The 25520-nt window shown below is 41.2% G+C and overlaps 1 protein-coding gene across 3 annotated transcripts in view; it reads right to left on the bottom strand.

Moving 5' to 3' along the window:
- CACNA2D3 (calcium voltage-gated channel auxiliary subunit alpha2delta 3) overlaps positions 1–25520 on the bottom strand; it is a 1029735-nt gene that overhangs the window by 114012 nt on the left and 890203 nt on the right. For all 3 annotated transcript variants that reach the window (XM_077278410.1, XM_077278408.1, XM_077278409.1), the window contains 2 exons: positions 25220–25281; positions 20015–20059 (listed from right to left, as the gene is read on the bottom strand). In XM_077278410.1, coding sequence (XP_077134525.1) covers positions 20015–20059; positions 25220–25281 — 107 coding nt within the window. The remainder of the gene's footprint in view (positions 1–20014; positions 20060–25219; positions 25282–25520) is intronic.

Below are 25520 nucleotides of genomic sequence, written 5' to 3'. Positions count from 1 at the left end.
CCTGCCTGCTGCGAGGCAGTGTGCTCCTGATGATTGACAGATCTGACCGGCGCCATGGATATGATTTGCAATTAAAAGGGTTGTCTCTGGATTATATCTGCAGAAGTGCACAGCTCCCCTGCCATTTGGCTTCCTGCTTTTTGGGAGGTAGCGTGCTCCTGATGTTTGACAGTTCAGGCCAGCGCCATGACTTTAGTTTGGAATTAAAGGGATTAAATTGGATCCTATCTGCAGGAGCACACAGCTGCCCTGCCTTATGGCTTCTTGCTGCCCCGGGAACTGGTCAAATATTATCAGTTTGTTCTAATTCCATGGCTCAGTGACTGCCCCAACTTGTGCACTTGCTGATGCTGCTAGCAGAGGCAGCTTTACCTCTGCAGTATCAGAGAGGTGCAGTAACACTGAAGTTAGCCAGATTCATCGTTCCGACCAGCTTCAGTGCACCGCTTACAAGCTGTATAGTAAATGACTTGCAAGCACATGCTCTTTACTAAAAAAACAGGTCATCTCAGAAGTGGCCAGTAACCTTGGCCTTAAGGACTAAACTTATGGAATTAAAATCGCCTCCTTTCTTGAGAATGGAGGGGATTTTTAATAAGAAGCAAATTGTAAAGTTGCTCGTTTCCGCAAGCACTTTGCAATTTTAAACAGTGAATTAAAATCGGGACAACCCCTTTAAGGAATCATAATGGAACAATACAGAAATGATTTATTCTTGCAATGTGCCATCAGAAATAGAGCTCATACCCGGCACAGACAGTCTGCGTCCTGAGAGTGTGGTTACTTATGAAGCAATGTGTTTTCATTATTTGCAATGGGAAACTTGTTGCGAGTGACCTGATTCAGCAGATGCATGGGAGAATTTAGGAAACGGCTCTTCTGCTTTAATCAATGATATAATAGTTTTCCATAGGTTAGCCAGAATGTTTCCAATTTGACTGTTTGGAGAAAAAGAGACTGAAAGCTTTTCCTGTCTGTCTGGTATAATTGTATTAAGATATTTGCGACTGAAGACTGGAAGATAACATATAATTATAGGATGGGACCGTTTCTGAAAATTTGGGTTTGTTTATTGAAATTATGACATTCTTATTTTTTAACCTTTTTTTTTGTATATTAAATTCGGAAAACGTTAAGAACGGAGCGAAAAATTGAAACCGTAAAATCCCTCTACTAAATGTTCTCCAATTCTAAACTATTTTTAACAATATAATATTACATTTTTTTCATAATATAAGAATAAATGAAGATAAAAATAAAAATACGTGGGTTCATTTTAGAAACTTTATTACGGAGCTGGATTTCGTTTTTCCATAGTATATGATCTACGCTAGAAAGCACCCATATTACTGCCGTCTGAAAAATGTTCTTAGTGTACAGATGTAGCAAAGGTTACCGTGACCCAAATAACACAGAATTAGTAATTCACGGCACAAAAACATCTGACTTGTTGTGATGAGTGAACGTGGTCGGATAAGGTGTTATATGAGCATGCTCAGGTCCTAATCGAGTGACATCAGCATGCTCGAAAAATATGTTCGAGTCCCGGCGGCTGCATGTCTCGCGGCTGTTCGACAGCCATAACACATGCAGGAATTATCTGTTTGTTAGAAAATCTCTGCATGTGTCGAACAGCCGTGAGACATGCAGCTGCGGGGACTCGAACATATTTTTTGAGCACGCAAAGTAACTCGGTTAGTACCCGAGCATGCTCAGATAACACCTTATCCGACCACGTTCGCTCATCACTACTGACTTCGACTTGCTCAAGGGGTTGTCTGATCTTTTTTTTCAGGAGCACACTGCTCCCTAGTCCCCCAACTTCCTGATTGCCAGGGGATGGTGCGCTCCTGATTGATTGACAGTTTGGACCCGTTTGGTTCGTTGTGACGCTGGCCCAAACTGTACGCTCTTCCTTGTCTCTGGAACACAGGAGAACTGAAGCTCCAGGCCAGAGTTAGGGCAATGCTTACAAGATCTATAGAAAATAGCTTATAATCAAGGATGCTGACCACCTCTGATGGACTGCAGAGGTGGCCGGTAACTTAGGCAATGAGTATAACTATTCACTTATAAATTGAAGATTCTTGAGAAGCATTACAAAACAATTCTCTCAGCTCTATATATACAGTATGTTTTCTAAAAGTCCAGTTCTCCAATTTCACTGATTTTCAGTTAAAGCCCTAGTACTTAAAGGGGTTTTGCATCTTTGGCGTTTTTCTTTTTATCTAAAGGGGTTGTCCAGACTTAAACTACAAGAGTGACTGCAGGCTCACGCTGTGAGGATTCTCTGGTGCCGGTGTCGGGAGCGGGCAATATGTGATGTGCTCCAGGCCACATTCCAACTAGACGTGCGCGGCCTCACCCAATAGAAGTGAATTGAGCAAGGCCAGAAACAGTCTAGTCGGAATGTGTCCACAAGTACACATATCACATACTTGTGGGTCACATGACTGCCCGCTCACATCGGAGAATCATCACAGCGCCCAGTGTGCGTAATGGGGCGATTCTCAAGTCTACCGTCACGCAGAGTAGCTTAAGCCTTAACAACCCCTTTAAATGTATGTATCTGAAGTTCAAAATAATATTTGGGTTTCATTAAAAAAAAATTCCACGGTTTGGCTTTTTTAGGCTCCCTGTTTTCCAGAACATTCAACTTTTAGGTGGTCATAAATTACAGTAGCTCAGAACAAACTCCCTGATGGGTTCTCAGTTAACTCATTCTGCAGTCAGAGGCTAGAGAAGGCAAACGGTGCAAAATTTTTCATGAAACCTAATTGAACAAACTATCGTTAGTTCATAATATAAGCATTTAACTAAATAGGTGCGAGTAATGTTGCATTAAACAGTATCGGAGGTTATACAGGAAGGAAGAGATTATTTTTTTCCCTGCATCCCCCCATATCTTCATCCTAAACTTTGCCCGATGTGGATGCACAGAACTTCTCCTGCACCCCCTCTCCTACCCTCTGCGAGGACGCTGACCGTGTATTAATGAAAACATTGTGCAGGACCAGAGGAGTTGGTAATATTTTTCATTTGCTCAGTGAATGAGAGGGGTGGCAGAGGTTTATGGGAGGAAGGAGTCCCTTAGGGCTCTTAAAGTCTTTCTTACTGTGGATTTAATTGGATCTTGGATTCATGGCTCTGGCTGTTGGCTTTCGGTGGCTCTATGAGTCTACAGAAGTAGGTGAGCCAGCAGCGCTTTCTTTTGCTACTTACACCACTTGAGAGCTGGGGTGTCTGCGCAATTAAAGGCGAATGACTGGTTCGCTGGAGGCTGCTTTCTGGCAGACATCCTGTCAATAAATAGTTACGTCCCACTTCATTCTTCTCTGTTTTTGTGGCTGATGCTTACACTTTAACGATGGAGTTACAGTAACTAATGTTACTGCGAGCATTTTACAATTATGCAGGAATTCTGCACCGGAGCGAAATCGCTCACGTCCTACCTACTTAAAGGGATTTCACCATGCCTTTTTCTGTGATGGACTCCTTGAAATAATGGCTAATAAGTAATAACAGATCATTGAAAGCAGGGATAGGCTTGGGAGGTAGTATTTTTGGCAACTATGAGACCCCCAAGAGAATGGAATCAACAGGAGTAAACTAAAACCTCTGAGTTATATTTAGTAATATGTTGCGGTATTATTTAGGAACCGGATTATAGTAATATATGGGAACCATATGTCAGTAATATTTGAGTGCTTTAAAAGTGAACTAATTGGCTATGGCATGCCGCATTGTTTTGGCACAATTTGGTGGCGGTATGTATGACAGTATTAAGGCTCATGCAGATGACCATATTTTCTGTCCGAGTGCAATCCAACAAACTATCGGATCACACTCAGACTAATATTAGTCTGTCCAAGTCTTCTCCCAGAAGTAGGCACCCCAGCTGAAACGCGCGTTGGGGTGGTGGCACCGCAGTATCCTATCAATGTAATTTACTATTAGTATTCACACACATGCTTTTTGCAAGAAAGATATTTTTTCTACATGTGCATCTTATCTAACTAGGATTTTAGCATTTGGCTTCTCCCAGTGCTATAGTTTGTGACTACACACACTCATTGTGTTGCCTAGAGGTGTTTTGTAGCCATTAGTGATGATCGAGTATACTCATTGCTAAGGATTTCCCGAGCACGTTTGGGTGGTCTCCGAGTATTTATGATTGCTCGGAGATTTCGTTTTTGTGGACGCAGCTGCATGATTTACAGCTGCTAGCCAGCCTGAGTACATGTGGGGGTTGCCTGGTTGCTAGGGAATCCCCACATGTATTCAAGCTGTCTAGCAGTTGCAAATCATGCAGCTGCAATGACGAAAACTAAATCTCCGAGCACTAACAAGTACTCGGAGACCACCCAAGCGTACTAGGGGGAAACCCGAGTAATGAGTACACTCGCTCATCACTAGTAGCCATCTGTCCATATCCTTATGTGACGAACTGGCCACGGACTAAGGACTATTGGACCAATGCTTGTAGAGCAGAGTCCACAGCTCTAAGGGATACAGACGTTACCCAGCATGGAGTACCAGTTGCATCAATATTGTTGTATCTCAGGGTCTCAAGTCATTGTGCTTCCATCAACTAGGTCCATTGTGTGGTTTGGGATAGTAGACCCAGGGGAGCCGTCACCACAGGGATCTCACATGGAATCCTAGATGATGGGCTTATGGAATAGGCTTCATTCTGTGAGCTAAAGGAAAATGTTTAAGGGGGAGGGAGAAAAAGATGCCACATGGTTCGTCAGGGAGTTGTTGGAGTGACGTCGAAGAGAGAGGATCGAAGATGACGTCCTGTAGGACATGTATGGCTGGCCTATGGAGTTTGGAGATCGGTTGCCTGTCAGGGTTGAACACACGTGATACTGTTGAGGGATCTGTTATGGACTGGTAATTTAGGAGCGACATGCGACTAGCTCTGAGCAGATGGTAACTATACAGACCGCAGTTCCTGATCTTAACACAACACTAGAAGTAGCCGTGGGATGTTCCTGTCACTCCCTGGACACTTCGTCACAGCCGGAGAACTAGCTACCCCTAAAGGTAGAAATAGGAAAGCTATCTTGCCTCAGAGAAAATCCCCAAAGGATAGAACAGCCCCCCACAAATAATGACTGTGAGAGGAGAAGGAAATGACATACGTAGTATGAAACAAGATTTAGCAAAGGAGGCCACTTCTAGCTAGATAGATAGTACAGGAAAGAACACTGTGCGGTCAGTAATAAAAACTAGAAAAAGTCCACCGCAGAGATATGCAAAAATCTCCACACCTGACTAAAGGTGTGGAGGGCAAAATCTGCAGCCCAGAGCTTCCAGCTTAGCTGAATAGATCCATACTGATAAGCTGGACAAATGAACAAAACATAGAATGTGCTGAACAATAAGTCCACAACAAGTGGACTGCAAAAGGACAAGCAAGGACTTATCTTTGCTGAACGGGTCAGAGTGTCAGGGAAATCCAAAAGAGCCGTGACTCCAAGCAGGAACAATTGACAACTGGCCCAGGCTGAAGGATAGAGCCAGGATAAATAGCCGAGCCAGAAAGACGATCAGTGGAAGCAGCTGCTGACTGCTAAATCCAAGGAGCAGCAGTTCCACTAAAAACCACAGGAGGGAGCCCAAGAGCAGAATTCACAAAAGTGCTACTTACAACCACCGGAGGGAGCCCAAGAGCGGAATTCACAACAGTACCCCCACTTGAGGAGGGGTCACCGAACCCTCACCAGAGCCCCCAGGCCAATCAGGACGAGCCAAGTGAAAAGCACAAAAGAAATCGGCGGCATGGACATCAGAGGCAACCACCCAAGAATTATCCTCCTGGCCATAACCCTTCCACTTGACAAGATACTGAAGCCTCCACCTCGAAAAACGAGAATCCAAAATTTTCTCAACCACATATTCCAACTCCCCCTCAACCAACACTGAGGCAGGAGGATCAACAGAGGGAACCACTGGTACCACATATCTCCGCAACAAAGATCTATGGAAAACATTGTGGATGGCAAAAGAGGCTGGAAGGGCCAAACGAAAAGACACTGGATTGATAATCTCAGAAATCTTATAAGAACCAAAAAACCGAGGCTTTAACTTATGGGAAGAAACCTTCATAGGAACATGACGAGAAGATAACCAGACTAAATCCCCCACACGAAGCCGAGGACCAACACACCGACGGCGGTTAGCAAAACGCTGAGCCTTTTCCTGAGACAACGTCAAATTGTCTACCACATGAGTCCAAATCTGCTGTAACCTGTCCATCACGGAATCAACACCAGGACAATCAGAAGGCTCAACCTGCCCTGAAGAAAAACGAGGATGGAAACCAAAATTACAAAAAAAGGCGAAACCAAAGTAGCCGAACTGGCCCGATTATTAAGGGCAAACTCGGCCAATGGCAAGAAAGCCACCCAATCATCCTGATCAGCAGACACAAAGCATCTCAAATAGGTTTCCAAGGTTTGATTAGTTCGCTCACTTTGGCCATTTGTCTGAGGATGGAACGCCGAAGAAAAAGACAAATTAATGCCCATCCTAGCACAAAAGGACCGCCAAAACCTGGAAACAAACTGGGAACCTCTGTCAGACACAATATTCTCCGGAATGCCATGCAAACGAAACACATGCTGAAAAAACAATGGAACCAAATCAGAGGAGGAAGGTAATTTAGGCAAAGGTACCAAATGGACCATTTTAGAGAACCGGTCACAAACCACCCAGATAACAGACATCCTCTGAGACACAGGAAGATCCGAAATAAAATCCATGGAAATATGCGTCCAGGGCCTCTCAGGGACAGGCAAAGGCAAAAGCAACCCACTAGCGCGGGAACAGCAAGGCTTAGCCCGGGCACAGGTCCCACAGGACTGCACAAAAGAATGCACATCCCGCGACAAGGAAGGCCACCAAAAGGACCTAGCAACCAAATCTCTGGTACCAAAAATCCCAGGATGACCGGCCAACACAGAACAATGGACCTCAGAAATTACCTTACTTGTCCATCTATCAGGAACAAACAGATTCCCCACAGGACAGCGGTCTGGTTTATCAGCCTGAAATTCCTGAAGCACCCACCGTAAATCAGGGGAGATAGCAGAAAGAATCACCCCTTCCCTAAGAATGCCAACCGGCTCAAGAACTCCAGGAAAATCAGGCAAAAAACTCCTAGAGAGGGCATCCGCCTTAACATTCTTAGATCCCGGAAGATATGAGACCACAAAATCGAAACGGGAGAAAAACAGGGACCATCGAGCATGTCTAGGGTCAAGCCGCTTGGCCGACTCGAGGTAAATCAGATTCTTATGATAAGTCAAGACCACAACGCGGTGCTTGGCTCCCTCAAGCCAATGTCGCCACTCCTCAAATGCCCACTTCATAGCCAACAACTCCTGATTGCCGACATCATAATTACGTTCTGCAGGCGAAAACTTTCGGGAAAAGAAGGCACATGGTTTCATCAAGGAACCATCAGAATTCCTCTGTGACAAAACGGCCCCTGCCCCAATCTCAGAAGCGTCAACCTCAACCTGAAAAGGAAGAGACACATCAGGCTGACGCAAGACCGGGGCAGAAGTAAATCGGCGCTTAAGCTCCTGAAAGGCCTCCACAGCCTCAGAGGACCAATTTGCCACATCAGTGCCTTTCTTCGTCAAATCGGTCAGGGGCTTAACCACACTAGAGAAGTTGGCAATGAAACGGCGATAAAAATTAGCAAAGCCCAAAAATTTCTGAAGGCTCTTCACAGATGTGGGTTGAACCCAGTCATGAATGGCTTGGACCTTAACAGGATCCATTTCTATAGACGAAGGAGAAAAAATAAACCCCAAAAAAGAGACCTTCTGGTCCCCAAATAGGCACTTAGACCCCTTCACAAATAGAGCATTCTCACGAAGGATCTGGAATACCATCCTGACCTGCTTCACGTGAGACTCCCAATCATTGGAAAAAATCAAAATATCATCCAAATACACAATCAAGAATTTATCAAGATAATTGCGGAAAATATCATGCATGAAGGACTGAAATACAGAAGGAGCATTAGAAAGCCCGAAAGGCATCACCAGGTATTCAAAGTGGCCTTCAGGCGTATTAAATGCAGTTTTCCATTCATCACCCTGTTTAATACGAACAAGATTATACGCCCCTCGAAGGTCAATCTTGGTAAACCAACTAGCACCCTTAATCCGAGCAAACAAATCAGAGAGCAAGGGTAAAGGGTATTGGAATTTGACCGTGATCTTATTAAGAAGGCGATAATCAATACAGGGTCTCAAGGAGCCATCCTTCTTGGCAACAAAAAAGAATCCTGCTCCCAATGGTGACGAAGACGGCCGAATGCCCCTTCTCTAAAGACTCCTTAACATAGCTCCGCATAGCGGCATGCTCTGGCACAGACAGATTGAAGAGTCGGCCCTTAGGGAACTTACAGCCAGGACCCAAGTCGATAGCACAATCACAGTCCCTATGAGGAGGAAGGGAACTGGACTTGGGCTCATCGAATACATCCTGGAAATCTGACAAAAATTCAGGAACATCAGAAGAGGGGGAAGAGGAAATTGACATTAAAGGAACGTCACTATGTACTCCTTGACAACCCCAACTAGTCACAGACATCGATTTCCAATCCAACACTGGATTGTGTACTTGCAATCATGGAAAACCCAGTACAACAACATCATGTAAATTATGCAACACCAGAACACGACAATCTTCCTGATGTGCAGGAGCCATGCACATAGTCAGCTGAGTCCAATACTGAGGTTTATTCTTGGCCAACGGTGTAGCATCAATACCCCTCAAAGGAATAGGGCTCTGCAAAGGCTGCAAAGAAAAACCACAGCGCCTGGCAAAGTCTAAGTCCATTAAGTTCAGGGCAGCGCCTGAATCCACAAATGCCATGACAGAGAAAGATGACAATGAGCAAATCAGGGTCACAGACAGGACAAACTTAGGCTGTACAGTACTAATGGTTACAGATCTAGCGACCCTCTTAATACGCTTAGGGCAATCAGAAATAGTATGAGCAGAATCACCACAGTAAAAACACAGCCCATTCTGATGTCTGTATCCCCTCTGTTCCGCTCTAGTCAGAATCCTATCACATTGCATAGGCTCAGGACTCTGTTCAGAGGACGCTGCCATATGGTGCACCACTTTGCGCTCGCGCAGGCGCCGATCAATCTGAATGGCTAGGGACATAGATTCGCTCAAACCAACAGGCGTGGGGAACCCCACCATAACATCTTTAAGGGCTTCTGAAAGACCCTTTCTGAAAATTGCTGCCAGAACATCCTCATTCCATTTAGTGAGCACAGACCATTTTCTAAATTTCTGGCAGTACAATTCTGCCGCTTCCTGACCCTGACACGGGGCCAACAAGGTTTTTTCCGCATGATCCACAGAGTTAGGTTCGTCATACAATAATCCGAGCGATTGAAAAAATGCATCTACATTAAGCAATGCCAGATCCCCTGACTCAAGGGAGAATGCCCAGTCCTGAGGGTCACCACGCAGCAGAGAAATAACTATTTTAACTTGCTGAGTGGGGTCACCAGAGGAACGGGGTTTCAGAGCAAAAAACTATTTGCAGTTATTTTTAAAGTTCAAAAACTTAGATCTATCCCCGTAAAACAAATCTGGAGTAGGAATTCTAGGCTCTAAGGCTGGAGTCTGAACAACATAATCCTGGATACTCTGAACTCTTGCAGCAAGCTGATCCACACGAGAAAACAAACCCTGAACATCCATGTCCGAGCCCAAATCCACCCAGAGATTAAGAGGAAGGAAAAAGACAAAACAAACTAAAGAAAAAAAAATGGTTCAGAACTCTTTTTCTTTTCCTTCTTTTTAGATGCATTCATCTCATTTTTTGGCCAATTGTACTGTTATGGACTGGTAATTTAGGAGCGACATGCGACTAGCTCTGAGCAGATGGTAACTATACAGACCGCAGTTCCTGATCTTAACACAACACTAGAAGTAGCCGTGGGATGTTCCTGTCACTCCCTGGACACTTCGTCACAGCCGGAGAACTAGCTACCCCTAAAGGTAGAAATAGGAAAGCTATCTTGCCTCAGAGAAAATCCCCAAAGGATAGAACAGCCCCCCACAAATAATGACTGTGAGAGGAGAAGGAAATGACATACGTAGTATGAAACAAGATTTAGCAAAGGAGGCCACTTCTAGCTAGATAGATAGTACAGGAAAGAACACTGTGCGGTCAGTAATAAAAACTAGAAAAAGTCCACCGCAGAGATATGCAAAAATCTCCACACCTGACTAAAGGTGTGGAGGGCAAAATCTGCAGCCCAGAGCTTCCAGCTTAGCTGAATAGATCCATACTGATAAGCTGGACAAATGAACAAAACATAGAATGTGCTGAACAATAAGTCCACAACAAGTGGACTGCAAAAGGATAAGCAAGGACTTATCTTTGCTGAACGGGTCAGAGTGTCAGGGAAATCCAAAAGAGCTGTGACTCCAAGCAGGAACAATTGACAACTGGCCCAGGCTGAAGGATAGAGCCAGGATAAATAGCCGAGCCAGAAAGACGATCAGTGGAAGCAGCTGCTGACTGCTAAATCCAAGGAGCAGCAGTTCCACTAAAAACCACAGGAGGGAGCCCAAGAGCAGAATTCACAAAAGTGCTACTTAAAACCACCGGAGGGAGCCCAAGAGCGGAATTCACAACAGGGATCTGTCGTCTGGATTTCAGAAACTTTCTTAATTGGAATTGTTGCTGCTGAATACACGGGCTTTGGTTGTGTTACCTGTCATTTGGAGGAGCCTGGACTGTGAACACAGACTATACTGGTGGGAGATATGAAATTTGTGGGCCAATCAAAAGTTGGTCAATGATGTCTTCGACAAAGGCAACGCTGAAATGCACGTTGCGGTGGATGCAGCTGCTGTGGTGTCTCTTCTCACTCATCTGGGCAAGATATATTTGACTTAGTTTCATTGCCTTAGCAGTGTCTTTAGGCTGAATACTTCAAGTAATCACATGGCATTTTGTTCACCCGGTCTGCTAAATATTGTTAACATCTATGGGTATTTAGTCTTTTTTGCTAAAATTTATATACATGGTTGACTAGTAGTTTGATCCTATATATTATAAGGCCATCCACACGCATCCTGTGTCCTAGCAAGTTTAGATGCACTCATGCACTTTTTTTTCGCTACACTGAACTGAAACGTCGCCATCATGGGCTAAATAAAATAGCTCCTTATTCACAGTGGTGAGCTGCTTCCTTTTTTGGACTACTACATGCAAGGTTTGGTACATGCCCATGGAAGCTCTGTTGCACCCCGATTCTTTCCATGCTGAATGTGCTGCTCTATTTTTCTATTTCTTATTTATCTGTCTATCTATCTATTATCTATCTATATATCTATTATATATCTATCTACTATCTAGCTATCTATTATCTGTAAAACTATCTATTATTTGTCTATATATCTATCTTCTATCTATTTATTATCTATCTACTATCTAGCTATCTATTATCTATCTATTATTTGTCTATCTATCTATTATCTAGTATATATATATATCTATCTGTTATCTATCCATCTATATCTATCTATCATCTATCTATCTATCTATCTATCTATCTATCTATTATCTATCTATTATCTATCTTCTATCTATCTTCTATCTATCTATTATCGATCTAGCTATCTATTACACAGATCAACAAAAAAATATTTTTTTTCTGGTGTCCAAAATATTTCATCGAATTTAGGGTATTTTTGGGGTGCTGATTCTGAATATGTCATCAGTTTTGCCAGATTGGCTCAAGTTTTTGAGATTTTTGGTATCTTATTTATAGCACTTGTTGGTAAATGCGACGCATCATCTCATTAATTTCTTTGGATTAGTACTTGAACTGAGCAGTTCTCAATATAGTTTTGTGTTAATTAGTGTTCTAAAAGTTTGTTCATAGCTTGATTTTTGCACTAACTTTATGTTGTTGTCTGTTTTCCAGTGAAAAGCATGAACTCATCAAGAAGAAGTTGTCTTAACGATCCAGACTCATTCTGTTACATTTGTGGTGAATACACACTGCCAAAACATAGAAGAAACATAACAGACTTCGTAAAAAAAGTGTATTTTGCCTATTTTGGGGTTATGCTTGGGGACCAAGACAAGTTTTGGGCACCACACATAGGGTGCAAAGCATGTATCGAATTATTACGAAAATGGAGCAAAGGACAAAGAAAAAGCTTCAAATTTGGTGTTCCAATGGTGTGGAGAGAGCCAAAAAATCATCATGATGACTGTTATTTCTGTGCAGTGCAAGTGCAAGGATTCAATAAGCATAAGAAACGAAAATGGGAGTAACATGGAATCTGCAAGAAGGCCTGTCCCTCATTGTGAAGATGTGCCTGTACCTGTGTTTACCATAAATAACAGTCATCATGATGATTTTTTGGCTCTCTCCACACCATTGGAACACCAAATTTGAAGCTTTTTCTTTGTCCTTTGCTCCATTTTCGTAATAATTCGATACATGCTTTGCACACTATGTGTGGTGCCCAAAACTTGTCTTGGTCCCCAAGCATAACCCCAAAATAGGCAAAATACACTTTTTTTTACGAAGTCTGTTATGTTTCTTCTATGTTTTGGCAGTGTGTATTCACCACAAAAGTAACAGAATGAGTCTGGATCGTTAAGACAACTTCTTCTTGATGAGTTCATGCTTTTCACTGGAAAACAGACAACAACATAAAGTTAGTGCAAAAATCAAGCTATGAACAAACTTTTAGAACACTAATTAACACAAAACTATATTGAGAACTGCTCAGTTCAAGTACTAATCCAAAGAAATTAATGAGAGATGATGCGTCGCATTTACCAACAAGTGCTATAAATAAGATACCAAAAATGTCAAAAACTTGAGCCAATCTGGCAAAACTGATGACATATTCAGAATCAGCACCCCAAAAATACCCTAAATTCGATGAAATATCTTTGGCACCAAAAATGCTGTTGACCAGTGTTATCTATCTTTCTATCTATCTATTATCTGTCTTTTCATCTACTTCATCTATGAATAAAATATATTATAATTTTTTTTTTTGCAGTTTTGTAAAACCTATGGCCAAAAATATGAAATAACGGATAATAACAGAACAATGACGTGAACCAGTAGTCTAATATTTCAGGAATATTTGGGCCAAAATGTGATATAGAAGAAAGCTTTGTGTTCTACCCCAGCTGGAAACAGCAGCTGATATCTGATAAAAATGAACCCACTTTGCCACCAAATCTGAATCAAAATCAGTGAATGTTGCTTTAGCGGCTGATTAATACTGACAAATAAGGATTAAAGTGAAGGATATAATTACACATGATTTGTCCTAATCAAAACTAGATGACAAACGAAGGACAGAAGAAGCCATTAGGACAGATAGCTCTGCTATGTAACGAGATACTCCTGTTATTATGGGGCTGATAACAGAACAGAGAACGTATAGTACACACCTGTAATGTCACCTACATTGGAACAGCCTCGTGAAATCACCTTTCTGCACTCAGTCAATGGGTCGGTAACGCACAGGCCACTAATTATTGTATGGATTAGGTAAGTGCATAAATCTTCATGCCAATCTCTCATCAATATGTAGCTGTAAGATAAATGTTTAATGTACACGGCCTCTGTGGCCAGTCCTGCTTATTACTGGACCCTTGAATCTTACAAGGCAAAACTAAAGGTTTGGGTGGCTTTTTATTCTTTGAAGAGGTCCATATTACAGCTCCATTCCTCACGTTGGATGGAACCTTCATACAGCAACCACGTAGAGCCGCATTGTTTGGGTTAGTGTTTTTCACAACCTCGCCCATGGACCAGTAGCACTCCCGCATTCCTTCCTATAGGCAAGTATTGAACCCTCTATTCCCTAAGTGCAAGTATTGTATTTTATGAAAATATATATGGTAAAAACAATAGTGTCATTCAAAAGTTCATCTCATCCTGCAAGTTTTCATAATGCTATATTGACAGAAAAATCAAAAAGGAAAAAAGGGTAGGAAAAAACAAAAATAGAAAATCGCAAAGGTCAGGAAGGGGTTCACAAATTTGTTGGAGGCAAATCAAATTTTTCACACAATTTACAAAAAAAAAATCAGATTCGTATGAATCCAAATGTTCTCTTATTCGCTCAGTCCAAATCCTCCAAAACGGTGGCTGGATTGCAGAGAAAGGGGTAAAAAATTGTAAAAATAGTATAGTCACACGCAGTATGCTCAGTGATCACCTGTCCCACCGCATGTTCCCATCTAATCCTATGCTTGGTCCCCATTGGTCCGGTCAAGGGGCAGCATGAATTGCTCCCCATTGCTCCGGTCAAGGGGCAGCCTGGCTGCTTGATTGAAGTCAGGTATGTTTTTCTCTGAAATGCCAGAACGTTTCAAATAAAGCATAGTTTGGTGATCCAGTGGAGGACCATAGGCAGAGGTGAGACTAGTCCATCACTGCCCCAGGCTTCTCCAGGTGATTGACAGGTCTCTCCCTTCAATTTCCCATCTCTGCCTATGTCTCGTTTCTCCCTCCCAGTCTCATCTCTGGTTATGGTCCCCGGCTGGATCTTCAAGCTGTTTTTTCTGAAATGTTGGAGAATTTCAGAGCTAGAACATGGCTTGCCGCAATTGTACAAACAGGCTCTGATTCATGCTTTAAGCCAAGTAATATGTTCCTTTCAAGGCTAAGACTAGGCAGCGACTAGTTGGATAAAAATTGTGGCAGGTTGACTTATTCCCAACCTCAAAAGTTTCCTGTATACAAAAGAGTTGAGTGTGAATTGCAAAAACCTGGAAGCTGACAACATTCTTGCAATTGCGCAAGCCACGTGTGAGTAATTTTCTCATAAGGAAAAATTGGCATTCTTTAGTAGAGTTAGTGCCATGATTTTATCAGAAGTAGCTGGTGCGAGTTGAAGGTTACCAAGGAGCCCCAGCCTAATACTTTTGGAGGTGGAGAAAACTTCTATGGTGGCCGTTATGTAGAAAATATTCTATGATACATTTTAATCTGTCCCTATGCATCACAGAGGGATCATATACCCATAAGAATAAAATGGGCAGGAGAACAATCGTTCATATATTCTTCATTGATGACCCAAAAATACATCATGGACTACATCGACCAATATTGTATTCTTTGTGTAGCCTGGATCAAAATTCCACCATGTTCCTTCAGTGTTTTAAATGATTATGAACACTTGGAGGTCAGTCAACAGTTGAAACAAGTGTTCACTTCACTAAGCCAGCAAGCGGTCATTATGTTCGAAATCAGCCATTTTGTACAATTTTGATGTAATATGTATGGGCTTCTTTCTTGGTTAATGTTTTTTATACAAACTTGGCAGCCTTCTTAAATATACCAATGTACCCTTCCTTACATTGGCTCTTGGATTGACTTATCTCGAGATGAGTGCAAGAGATGATCAGCTTTGGAAAAAAACTTGATTTTGCATTACTCTGTCGGGTGATGCTTAAGCTATATGTGACTTTATGTGACTACCAAGGGCTTCATACATGGATTGCAGCTTGTTAAGTGTTTTTCTAGCATTTTGCATTTTTTGTCATGCGAAAGTCCTTAATTATGGTATGCTGAAAAGTTTACATACCCCAGCAGAATTTTTGCTTTCTTGTCCTTTTTTTCATAGAATATGAATGATAACACCAAAATTTTTTCTCCACTCATGGTTAGTGGTTGGGTGAAGCCATTTATTGTTAAACTACTGTGTTTTCTCTTTTTAAATCATAACGACAACTCAAAACATCCAAATGACCCTGATCAAAAGTTCACATACCCCATTTCTTAATACCGTGTATTGCCCCCTCTAACATCAATGACAGCTTGAAGCCTTTTGTGGCAGTTGTGAATGAGGTTCTTTATTTTCTCAGATGGTAAAGCTGCCCACTCTTCTTGGCAAAAGCCTCAAGTTCCTGTAAATTCCTTGGCTATCTAGCATGAACTGCGTGCTTGAGATCTCCCCAGAGTGGTTCAATGATATTGAGGTCAGGAGACTGAGATGGCCACAACTGTATATTTGCACATCTGTATGGGACAGGTGAACTGTGAAGGCCAAATCAGGATCTGGTTTATACAATACATGGAGCAACTAAGTAATTCAAATGTTGTTTAAAATTTGGGCAAAAAGATGTTTAAAACCTTTTTGAGAATAATAGATTGAAGTCTGTGCATCTGCAAATAAAAACTGTATTCCAAGGATACTTAGGGAGTTTAGTTAAATGCATTAATGTGTTTGAAACAAATACAATCTTTCCAATCTGCTCATTAGATGACATCAAAGGGATGAAGTAGTTATGTACTGGGGTTATTTTACTAGCAGTCAAGTATTTGCTTTGTATTTCTGAATAGAATAATTAAGGACAGATGCTTCACTTGCTGCATTCTTCAAGCTCCTTGGGGCCAATGGATCAGGCGTTGTGCAACCATGTCACTGCATCACAAATCACTTGTAGACTAGTCAGGCTGTAATATATGGTATGTCATAGTTTCTGCAAGTACAAGAACCCAGAAGGAGAACAGATATTGTGAGTTTGAGACACTGAATGGAGTATACAGCTAAAATGTATAGTATATTACCCCAAATTTCTTGACAATTTCCAAGCTTTCCATCAGGTATGAACTTAAAGGGCTTGTCCACTACTAAGACAACCTCTTCTTAAACTATATGCTTGTCCATGATAACATAATAAAGATTATACTCACCTCCCGTGCCGGTGCCGTTTCCATGGTGTTGGCACTCGCTCTCCCCGGGGCTGTGATGCGGAGTTGTGAAACGTGATGTCCATCGCCCAATCAGAACTGGCATCACTGTCTACACCTTCAGACAACTGAACATGGAGAGCTGCAGCTGATTGGGCGCCGAGCATCACAAGTCATTCCATCGCATCACAGCCCTGGGACTGCTTGTGCCGACACCGAGGACACGGACCGACGCAGGAGTTGAGTATAGGCTTTATTATTTTATCTGGGCTGAACATTTAGTTTAAGAAGGCATTGCCCAACTAGTGGACAACCCATTTAAAGTGAGGATGAAAGATGCAATAAAATATATGCTAATGATAGACCTTTTAAATAGAAATTCCTTGATGTATGATGCCCACATAAGTTGCTTATAGGGAGTTTTCAACTTTAGGACCACTAAAATATAATTGACATATCTGTGGAATCTATACCTCTGAGATCCACAGATGTGTAAGATGACTGATCAAACATAATATCCTTTCTACGGAAATTAAAAAAATTGAAGTAATGGAAAATTATGGGGGAGAAATGAGCACTAGAATCTGTGTGATATATCTGACAAAAGGAGGAAGCTGTCACCATCGGTGCTCACAATCTAAATTCCTTATCTGTATATCTTTAGAATGTTGGAGGAAACTGGAGAACTCAGAGGAAACCCACATAAAATGGGAAGAACATACAAACTCCTTACAGATGTTGTCCTTGCTTACCACTGAGCCACCTCTCCGTTGGGTCCCTTGTGTCCACCTTTAAATTCAATATCCGCTTCAATTTGTCCTACAAACTCAATACTAGTGTTGAGCATTCCGATACTGCAAGTATCGGGTATCGGCCGATATTTGCTGTATCAGAATTCCGATACCGAGTTCCGATATTTTTGCGATATCGGAAATCGGAATTGGAAGTGTGCGGTGCATATGGTTCCCAGGGTCTGGAGGAGAGGAGACTCTCCTTCAGGCCTTGGGATCCATATTCATGTAAAAAATAAATAATAAAAATAAAAAATATTGATATACTCACCCCTCCGGCGGACCCTGGCTCTTAGCGGTGCCTCCGTTCCTAAGAATGCAGAGAGTGAAGGACCTTCGATGATGTCGCGGCTTGTGATTGGTCGCGTGAGCGGTCACATGAGCGGTCACGTGACCAATCACAAGCCGCGACGTCATCGAAGGTCCTTCACTCTGCATTCTTAGGAACGGAGGCACACGCTTGGACCAGTGAGAGCCGGGGCCGTCGGAGGGGTGAGTATATCAATATTTTTTATTTTTATTCTTTATTTTATACATGAATATGGATCCCAGGGCCTGAAGGAGAGTTTCCTCTCCTTCAGACCCTGGGAACCATTCCGATATTTTGTGTCCCATTGATATGCATTGGTATCAGGTATCGGTATCGGCGATATCCGATATTTTTTAGATATCGGCCGATCCAATCCGATACCGATACCTTTGCATATCGGAAGGTATCGCTCAACACTACTCAATACTGAATGGACAGTAAAGAGATCTTTCTAGTGATATTTTTCCACCTAGGCCTGCAACGGTGACAAAGCGCCATCCTCTACGTCTAGATGACAGAACATTTAATTATCATCACTGACCGCGATTCTTTACTGTAAGAGCAGGTATATTAGGAAACTTTCTGCCACATGATTTTGTAATGGTTGTTTCACTAAAAAAATTTCATGGAGCATCGTGGATGCCTTTCTTGATAGATATAATATTCCAGGTTATGTGTACTAGATTCTGTGATGGGATGTTGATCCAGGGATCTGGTCTGATTGTTATATGTGGAGTCGAAAATGAATTGTTCCCCTAATAAGGGGTAAATAGCATTCGCCTCATATGGTATTTGCTTTCTTCTGGATCAACATGTTAGATTATAGGTTGAACTTGTTGTTACACACCTGTCCTGAGTTCCGCTCCCTTCTCCTGGTTTCACTGCGCTCTGTTGTACTTCACATTGGTTTTGCAGGTTGCCCGGCATGGATCAATGACATCATCTCCCTAGATCTATTTAAGACTTGGAATTGAGACTCTATTATTCTTTTTTATATGCTCGATTATCTGTACGACTGTGCTTGAACTCGCATCCATCCCTGCTGGGTTCCACTCAATCTGTCTGTTTGTTTCTGAATTTCCAGTTAGTCCTACTCTGCAAGATTCCACGTGTCCTCTGTAAGCTACAGCAATGCCTGGTGTCTGTATGCCCATATGGACCAGAGGCTCAACAGATCCACAACACCTGGTGATCCTGACTTATTTTAACCTTAAAACTTTTGTTACAAACCTGTCAAGGGCTCCACTCCCTTCCCTTATGGCTGCTGCCATTTGCCATTTGCTGTGCTCCACGTCAGGTTTACAGGTTGCCTGAGTGTAATTTTAATGTCATCTCTCTAGGCGTCTTAAGGCTCAGTTAAACACATGCCTGTGTTTTGTAATTGAGGCTTATATGATTAGTAGTTGTTTCGAGTATTCCACTATCCATTCATATTGTGCATTCATCTTTGCTAATCTATTAATTCCGCATACCGTCAGACCTGCTGGCTAATCTTCACTTGATACCTCCTAGTTAACCCATAAGTTGCAGCAGAATCAAAAAAACTGTTGTTATTAGACTCTCTTAGCATTGTGCATTCATCTTTTCAAAACTCCTGTAATTTCTGCATACCCACAGACACGCCGCCTAACCCTCTGCTTTCAACCTCCCGGTTAATTAGTTGTATTAAGCATCATGAACTGTTATTGAACCATGTTCACATTGTGTATTCATCTTTGTAAAATATCTTTATTTCCTCTGCTTTTCTCTGTGTGATGCTTCGAAATTGTTGTATTCCTTCTAATTTGCCCTCACGCTTCTGTTTCTTCCAGTTCTTGCTCTCCTATACACCAGATGAACCTAACAACTATGAATCACTCTGAATACATTATTGTGACATGCTACCAAAACCAATAAAATTCAAAACACACGGACACATGTAGCATAAATATTTCTCAGCTACATATCACAAAATTATGGTTTTATCAAGGCTGGTCATCGCGTGCTACTTGACTTGGGATATATGGAGTCAAGAATAAAGGTATGGAAGGGCACATCTGTGGCTGACCAACAAATTTGAATTTGTAGTCCATACTATTGTTCCAGTATCGATCACTCCTTAAATAAAGATAAAGAAATACTTATATCTCTCATGTCAAAACATCCGAAGATACATTTCGTAGTGTACTCACATCATCATCACAAGTCCGTGAACATTTCCCATCCAGAGATGCGCACTGAAATGACAATAATATTAAATCATATTTTGCATCAAGTTTTAATTATTGTACATATCATTTAAGAAAGAAAATGCTACTGTTGGCACCAAGTCCTAGAATATTCAAATGCTATCAAGTTATCAGTAATTCGTAATGGACCAAAGTTTTGGCTCTAATGTAGAACATTGCTCCAAAATCCAAGTGTCAATATTTCTGTTGTGGTCCAAAATATATCATTTAAAAGTTATCTGGCCGTGACTTGGACCTTTCTTTTATGTAGGATCATATTGGACTATCTCTCACATTTGCAGGCCTTAACTTCTCCAGGTGTATACAATACTTATTCGGCTAGGCCAAGTGTCTTCATAGAAGAGACAATTTTCATAGAAGTAGTCGTTCGTCCACCATGAACTACAGTCAGGTTCCACAAAGGTCAATTTAGGTAGCTGGTACTGAAGAACACCCACTTAGCTCAAATCTACTATCAATGATGAATGTCCTACAACATTTCCCATTTCAAAATAACCAGACTAACCAGACCCCTGTTATGTTTAGGCGAGATCGCAGATGGTTGGAATCCACCCATACTTCAAAATATCTGTTTAAGGAATACTATGAATATTAGTTAAAACATTTTGTTCTTTTTGGCTTAAAGATTTACAACCTTCTCAGTTTATTTCCTTCGATAAACAAATAAACAGTGAGTAGAAGTTGACCAGATACTCATAAATATGTAAATCAGCTCAGCTTAAAATTCATGGCAACTTTTCCTGTTTACAAAACTATTTTTTTCTGGATTTCAACCTGGTTAAAACAAATGTATTGAACAGAAGAAAAGGCAACCAGCCATGTTAACTATGAGAAGACAATTAGTTTGTATGGAGAGTAAGTATACAATATCAAGCTTAGATAAAACAGATATAAATTTACTACTGTGATGAAAAGTATTTTGGGGAAAAAATTTGAAGATGGTTTGGGTAATCCAACTAACCATCAACCAACCACCCAACCAATCAAATGCATTCCACTCTTGCCGGTTCCAGGGTACCCCTTCTGATGAAAGCCCTTATCCAGTCAATAAAACACATTTCTGTTATGGTCCATCCAGACAAACTGATAATCTGTGAATAAATGTGTGTAAGAACAATTATCGGCCTTTGCAAACATGTTGGTAATCACCTACAAAACAAACAAACTTCGGCAAACTGCCAAAAACAATAATTTGTATGCCATAAACCATTTGACCACCCTACAAACCAGAGTTTTCTTCATTTGTTTGGTGATCAGATCGATTATAGTGAAATAAAAATTATTGTTGTTGGCAGCACATCACCCAGTTTAAACAGGGAATATGCTGCCAAAAGCATGATTCTGTATGGAGAACTATAGAATTAATGATTGTTCTGTATAGGATAGCTTTTGTTGGCCAATTAATTTGCATATAGCTGATTACCGATTATTAACAAGCCGAGATTGATCTGTTTAATGGACCATTACTCGGAACCTTGAAATCTACAGCATGATTGGAAAACAAACCTTGAACTTTGCAACTTATTTACAAGAAATAGGCTTAACAAGAGGAGAGGAGGTGTTGCATTGTACAGTATGTTAGAAAAGCATATATCTCCATAGAAATCCAAGCTTCAGAGAATGGTAGCTCAGCAGAAACTATCTTGGTAAGAATGCAAGGAGAGAAGAACAGAAAACGGAGTAAGTGAGTACTATAGGCCACCTGGACAGACTGAAGCTGTGGAATAACTCTTTTTACATGAGATGTCTTTGTTCTAAAAAAAAAAAAGAGCGACATAGTGATCATGGGAGATTTTAACTATCCAGATATTTCTTAGAAATCTCTCTCAGGCAAAAGTGATGGGTCCAGAAAATTCTTACCCTCTCTCGCTGACAACTTTATCTTTCAAAAGGTAGAAGAGAGAACAAGAGGATCTGCCATCTTGTACCTAATTCTTACCAACAGGGAGGAAATGGTTGAGGAAGTAAAGGTGGCTGTGAATGTAGGAGGCAGCGACCATGCTATCCTCCAATTTTGGATTACAAGAGGAGCAAGATCTGCAAAGGCTCAGACTTTAAGGTTGTACTTCAGAAAGGCATATTTTAATGGACTGAGAAAGAGGGTAGGAAAGGTCCAATGTCTGGATGTTCTAGAGGACAGAAATGTCCAAGAATGGTGGGAGATTTTGCTAAATGAAATTCTCACTGCAAAATCAGTAACAGTCCCATGAAGAGAATTTGAAGCATTTAAAGAGACCAGTATGGATGAACACAGAACTTAAACACTTGCAAAAAATGAAAAAGTAAATGTATATTAAATGGAAAGAGGGAAACATAACTAAATAAAGTGCTGTCTGCTAGGAATGCAGGGCAAGAGTTAGAAGAGCTAAAGCCAGTAAAGAAGTAAGGCTTGCAAGGGAGACCACAAGCAATAAAAAAGGATTTTGGAGTTATGTCAAAAGCAAAAGAAAAATCTAAGATGCTATTACTATAGGATTTTTACAGGATGAAAAGGGTAAAGTGGTCAAAAATTATGTTGAGAAGGCCGAACTTTTAAATTCCTATTTTCCATCAGTCTTCTCTAAGAAACCAAAATCTAACATCAACTGATCCTCATAGTGCTATCGAAGGAATAAAAGAATCCAGGTTATGAATAAACAGAGAGATGGTGAGGGAACACTTAGCTAATTTACATGAATTTAAATCTATTGGTCCAGATGAATTACATCCTAGGGTACTTAAATATGCAAATTGTCTCTTCCGAGAGGAAAAGGACAAGAACTCTAGCGCCACCTATTGGAAGTAGCAATCTTACAAGTCAATATCGACCCTTTAACGAGCCGTACAAAATGACTTAGGATTATAGCCAAACCAGAATCCCAATTTGAAGTTACAGTGTTTTGTGATATTGCCCCTTGTCAGTGCAAAATACTTGTCAGGGGCAGACATGCCATAGGGGAAACCTGTACAGCCACACAGGGGTCCATTCCACCTCCAAAGCGCGAAGGATGGTGCATTATTGCGGCCCCTGTATTTTTCTTGCACAGGAGCCCATTGCTATTTTTGTCTGTCTTTAACCCAAGGGTGGGGAACCTCAGGCCCCAGGGCCATTTATGGCCCTCGATGACCTTTTATCAGGCCCCCGTGCAGATTCTCAGGGACCGCATTCTTGGGCAGGGAGCTGTATTTTGATTGCCAAAAGCTCATTAATTTCTTCTTGCTCTGTTAGCACACACACACAGTGTACACTACTGAACACTGAAGGGCATGCAATGAAAGATTACTTTCTGACACCAGTGCCAGAGTCAGGATGTACTTTGTGGGCAGAGTTTGTACGGCCCCCGAAGGATGGTATAAATATCCAAATAGCCCTTCGCAGAAAAAAGATTTCTCACCTCTGCTTTAACCCCTTTCTGCCAGCTGACGGGATAGTACGGCAGCTGGCAGTATCCCCCGCTTTGAGGTGGGCTCCGGCGGTGTTTTCAACAGCTGTCATGTGCGCACAATGGGCGCGAGTGGAATAGTGAACCGCCCGCGCTCATTAACTAGTTAAATGTCGCTGTCATACTCTGACAGCAGCACGTTCCCGGCCGGATGTACTCGCACTGCTGACCCCTGTCACATGATCGGGGGTCATCGGTGCATTGCCATCACAACCAGAGGTCTCCATGAGACCTCTATGACTGTTGATGGCAGATTGCTATGAGCACCACCCTGTGGTCGGCGCTCATAGCAAGCCTGCAATTCTGCTGCATAGAGGTGATCTGTGCTTCACCTCTATGTAGAAGAGGCGATCAAGTAGTGAATGCTTGTAGCCTCCCATAAAGGTTATTGAAGCATGCTAAAATAAAAAAATGTGTTTAAAAATATAAAAATAATAAAAAAATATAAAAGTTCAAATCACCCCCCTTTTGCTCCGATCAAAATAAAACAATAACAAAAAAATCAAACCTACACATATTTGGTATCCCTGCGTTCAGAGTCGCCCGATCTATCAATAAAAGAAAGGATTAACCTGATCGCTAAATGGCGTAGTGAGAAAAAAAATTAAAACGCCAAAATTACGTTTTTTTGGTGGCTGCAACATTGCATTAAAATGCAATAACAGGTGATCAAAAGAATGTATCTGCACAAAAGTGGTATTACTAAAAACATCAGCTCAGCACACAAAAAATAAGCCCTCACCCGACCCCAGATCACGAAAAATAAAGACGCTACGGGTATCGGAAATTTGCGCAATATTTTTTTAGCAGATTTTGGAATTTTTTTTTACCACTTAGATAAAAGAGAACCTAGACATGTTTGGTGTTTATGAACTCGTAATAACCTGGAGAATCATAATCACAGGTCAGGTTTAGCATTTAGCGAACCTAGGAAAAAAGCCAAACAAAAAACAAGTGTGGGATTGCACTTTTTTTTGCAATTTCATCGCACTTGGAATTTTTTTCCCATATTTTGTTACACGCATGGTAAAACAATGGTATCTTTCAACTACAACTCGTCCCACAAAAAATAAGCCCTCAAATGACCATATTGACAGAAAAAATAAAAAAGTTATGGCTCTGGAAATAAGGGGAGCGAAATACAAAAACAAAAAAACCTCTAAAAAAGCTTTGGGGGTTAAGGGGTTAATTTAATATTTTTGATGATTTTTCAGGTTAGAAGATTCGGAGGACTAGAAATCTACCTGCACGTTTGGGGCCAATTAATAATTATACACGTTGGCTCCGATTCATTATTTGCAATTTTTTAAAGTCACTTCCCATTTTTTTCTTATGGTATAATTTGCCTATTTTGGTGCCAAAGTCATCTAAATGTCCCACATCATTCATGAATGGCAAGTATATTTTTCTTGAACAGGAGCCCATTTCTATCTTTGTCTGCCTTTAATATAATATTTTTGATGATTCTTCAGGTTAGTTTATGTTACGTTGTATTATTGTGAATGTTTTTGTCTTTTGCTGTCTTTTATATTTTTTTTTGGCTTTCATTTTGTAACATTTGTTGAGCTTTTTACATCTCCCTCCCGGATACACATACTGGTTTTCTTTTTTTTCTACGTTTGATATATTCAAAACAGAAAAACAGAACAATGCAATTATGCCACAAAAGGCGAGAAATAGAAGTATCATATACTATTTAGCAGAACGGCAGCTGACTTCTCCTTACCTGTCTGCTGGCAATCGAAAATTTTCTTTGGAAAAATTCGAGCTTCATTTGAATCCCAACAGCTGGAAGAGATTTAAAGATTCACTTTAGAAAAATTAGCAGAGAGCAAAAAAAAAAATGAAAGAAGAACAGATGCCACCGGGTTATAAAGACAGCAATGTGCAGAACAGAAAAACACTCAATATCTAACCTAAAGAGGATTTAATAGCTTGCAATAAATAAAACTAACCCAATGAAAGCTAACGGCTTAATATGTACTGTGTAAGATTCGGAGGACTAGGACTAGGACTCTACCTGCATG

Source organism: Ranitomeya variabilis, chromosome 8 (assembly GCF_051348905.1).
Source record: "Ranitomeya variabilis isolate aRanVar5 chromosome 8, aRanVar5.hap1, whole genome shotgun sequence".
NCBI lineage: Eukaryota > Metazoa > Chordata > Amphibia > Anura > Dendrobatidae > Ranitomeya > Ranitomeya variabilis.
The sequence above is the reverse complement of the archived record's forward strand: the minus strand, read 5'-3'. Positions and strand labels throughout refer to the sequence as shown.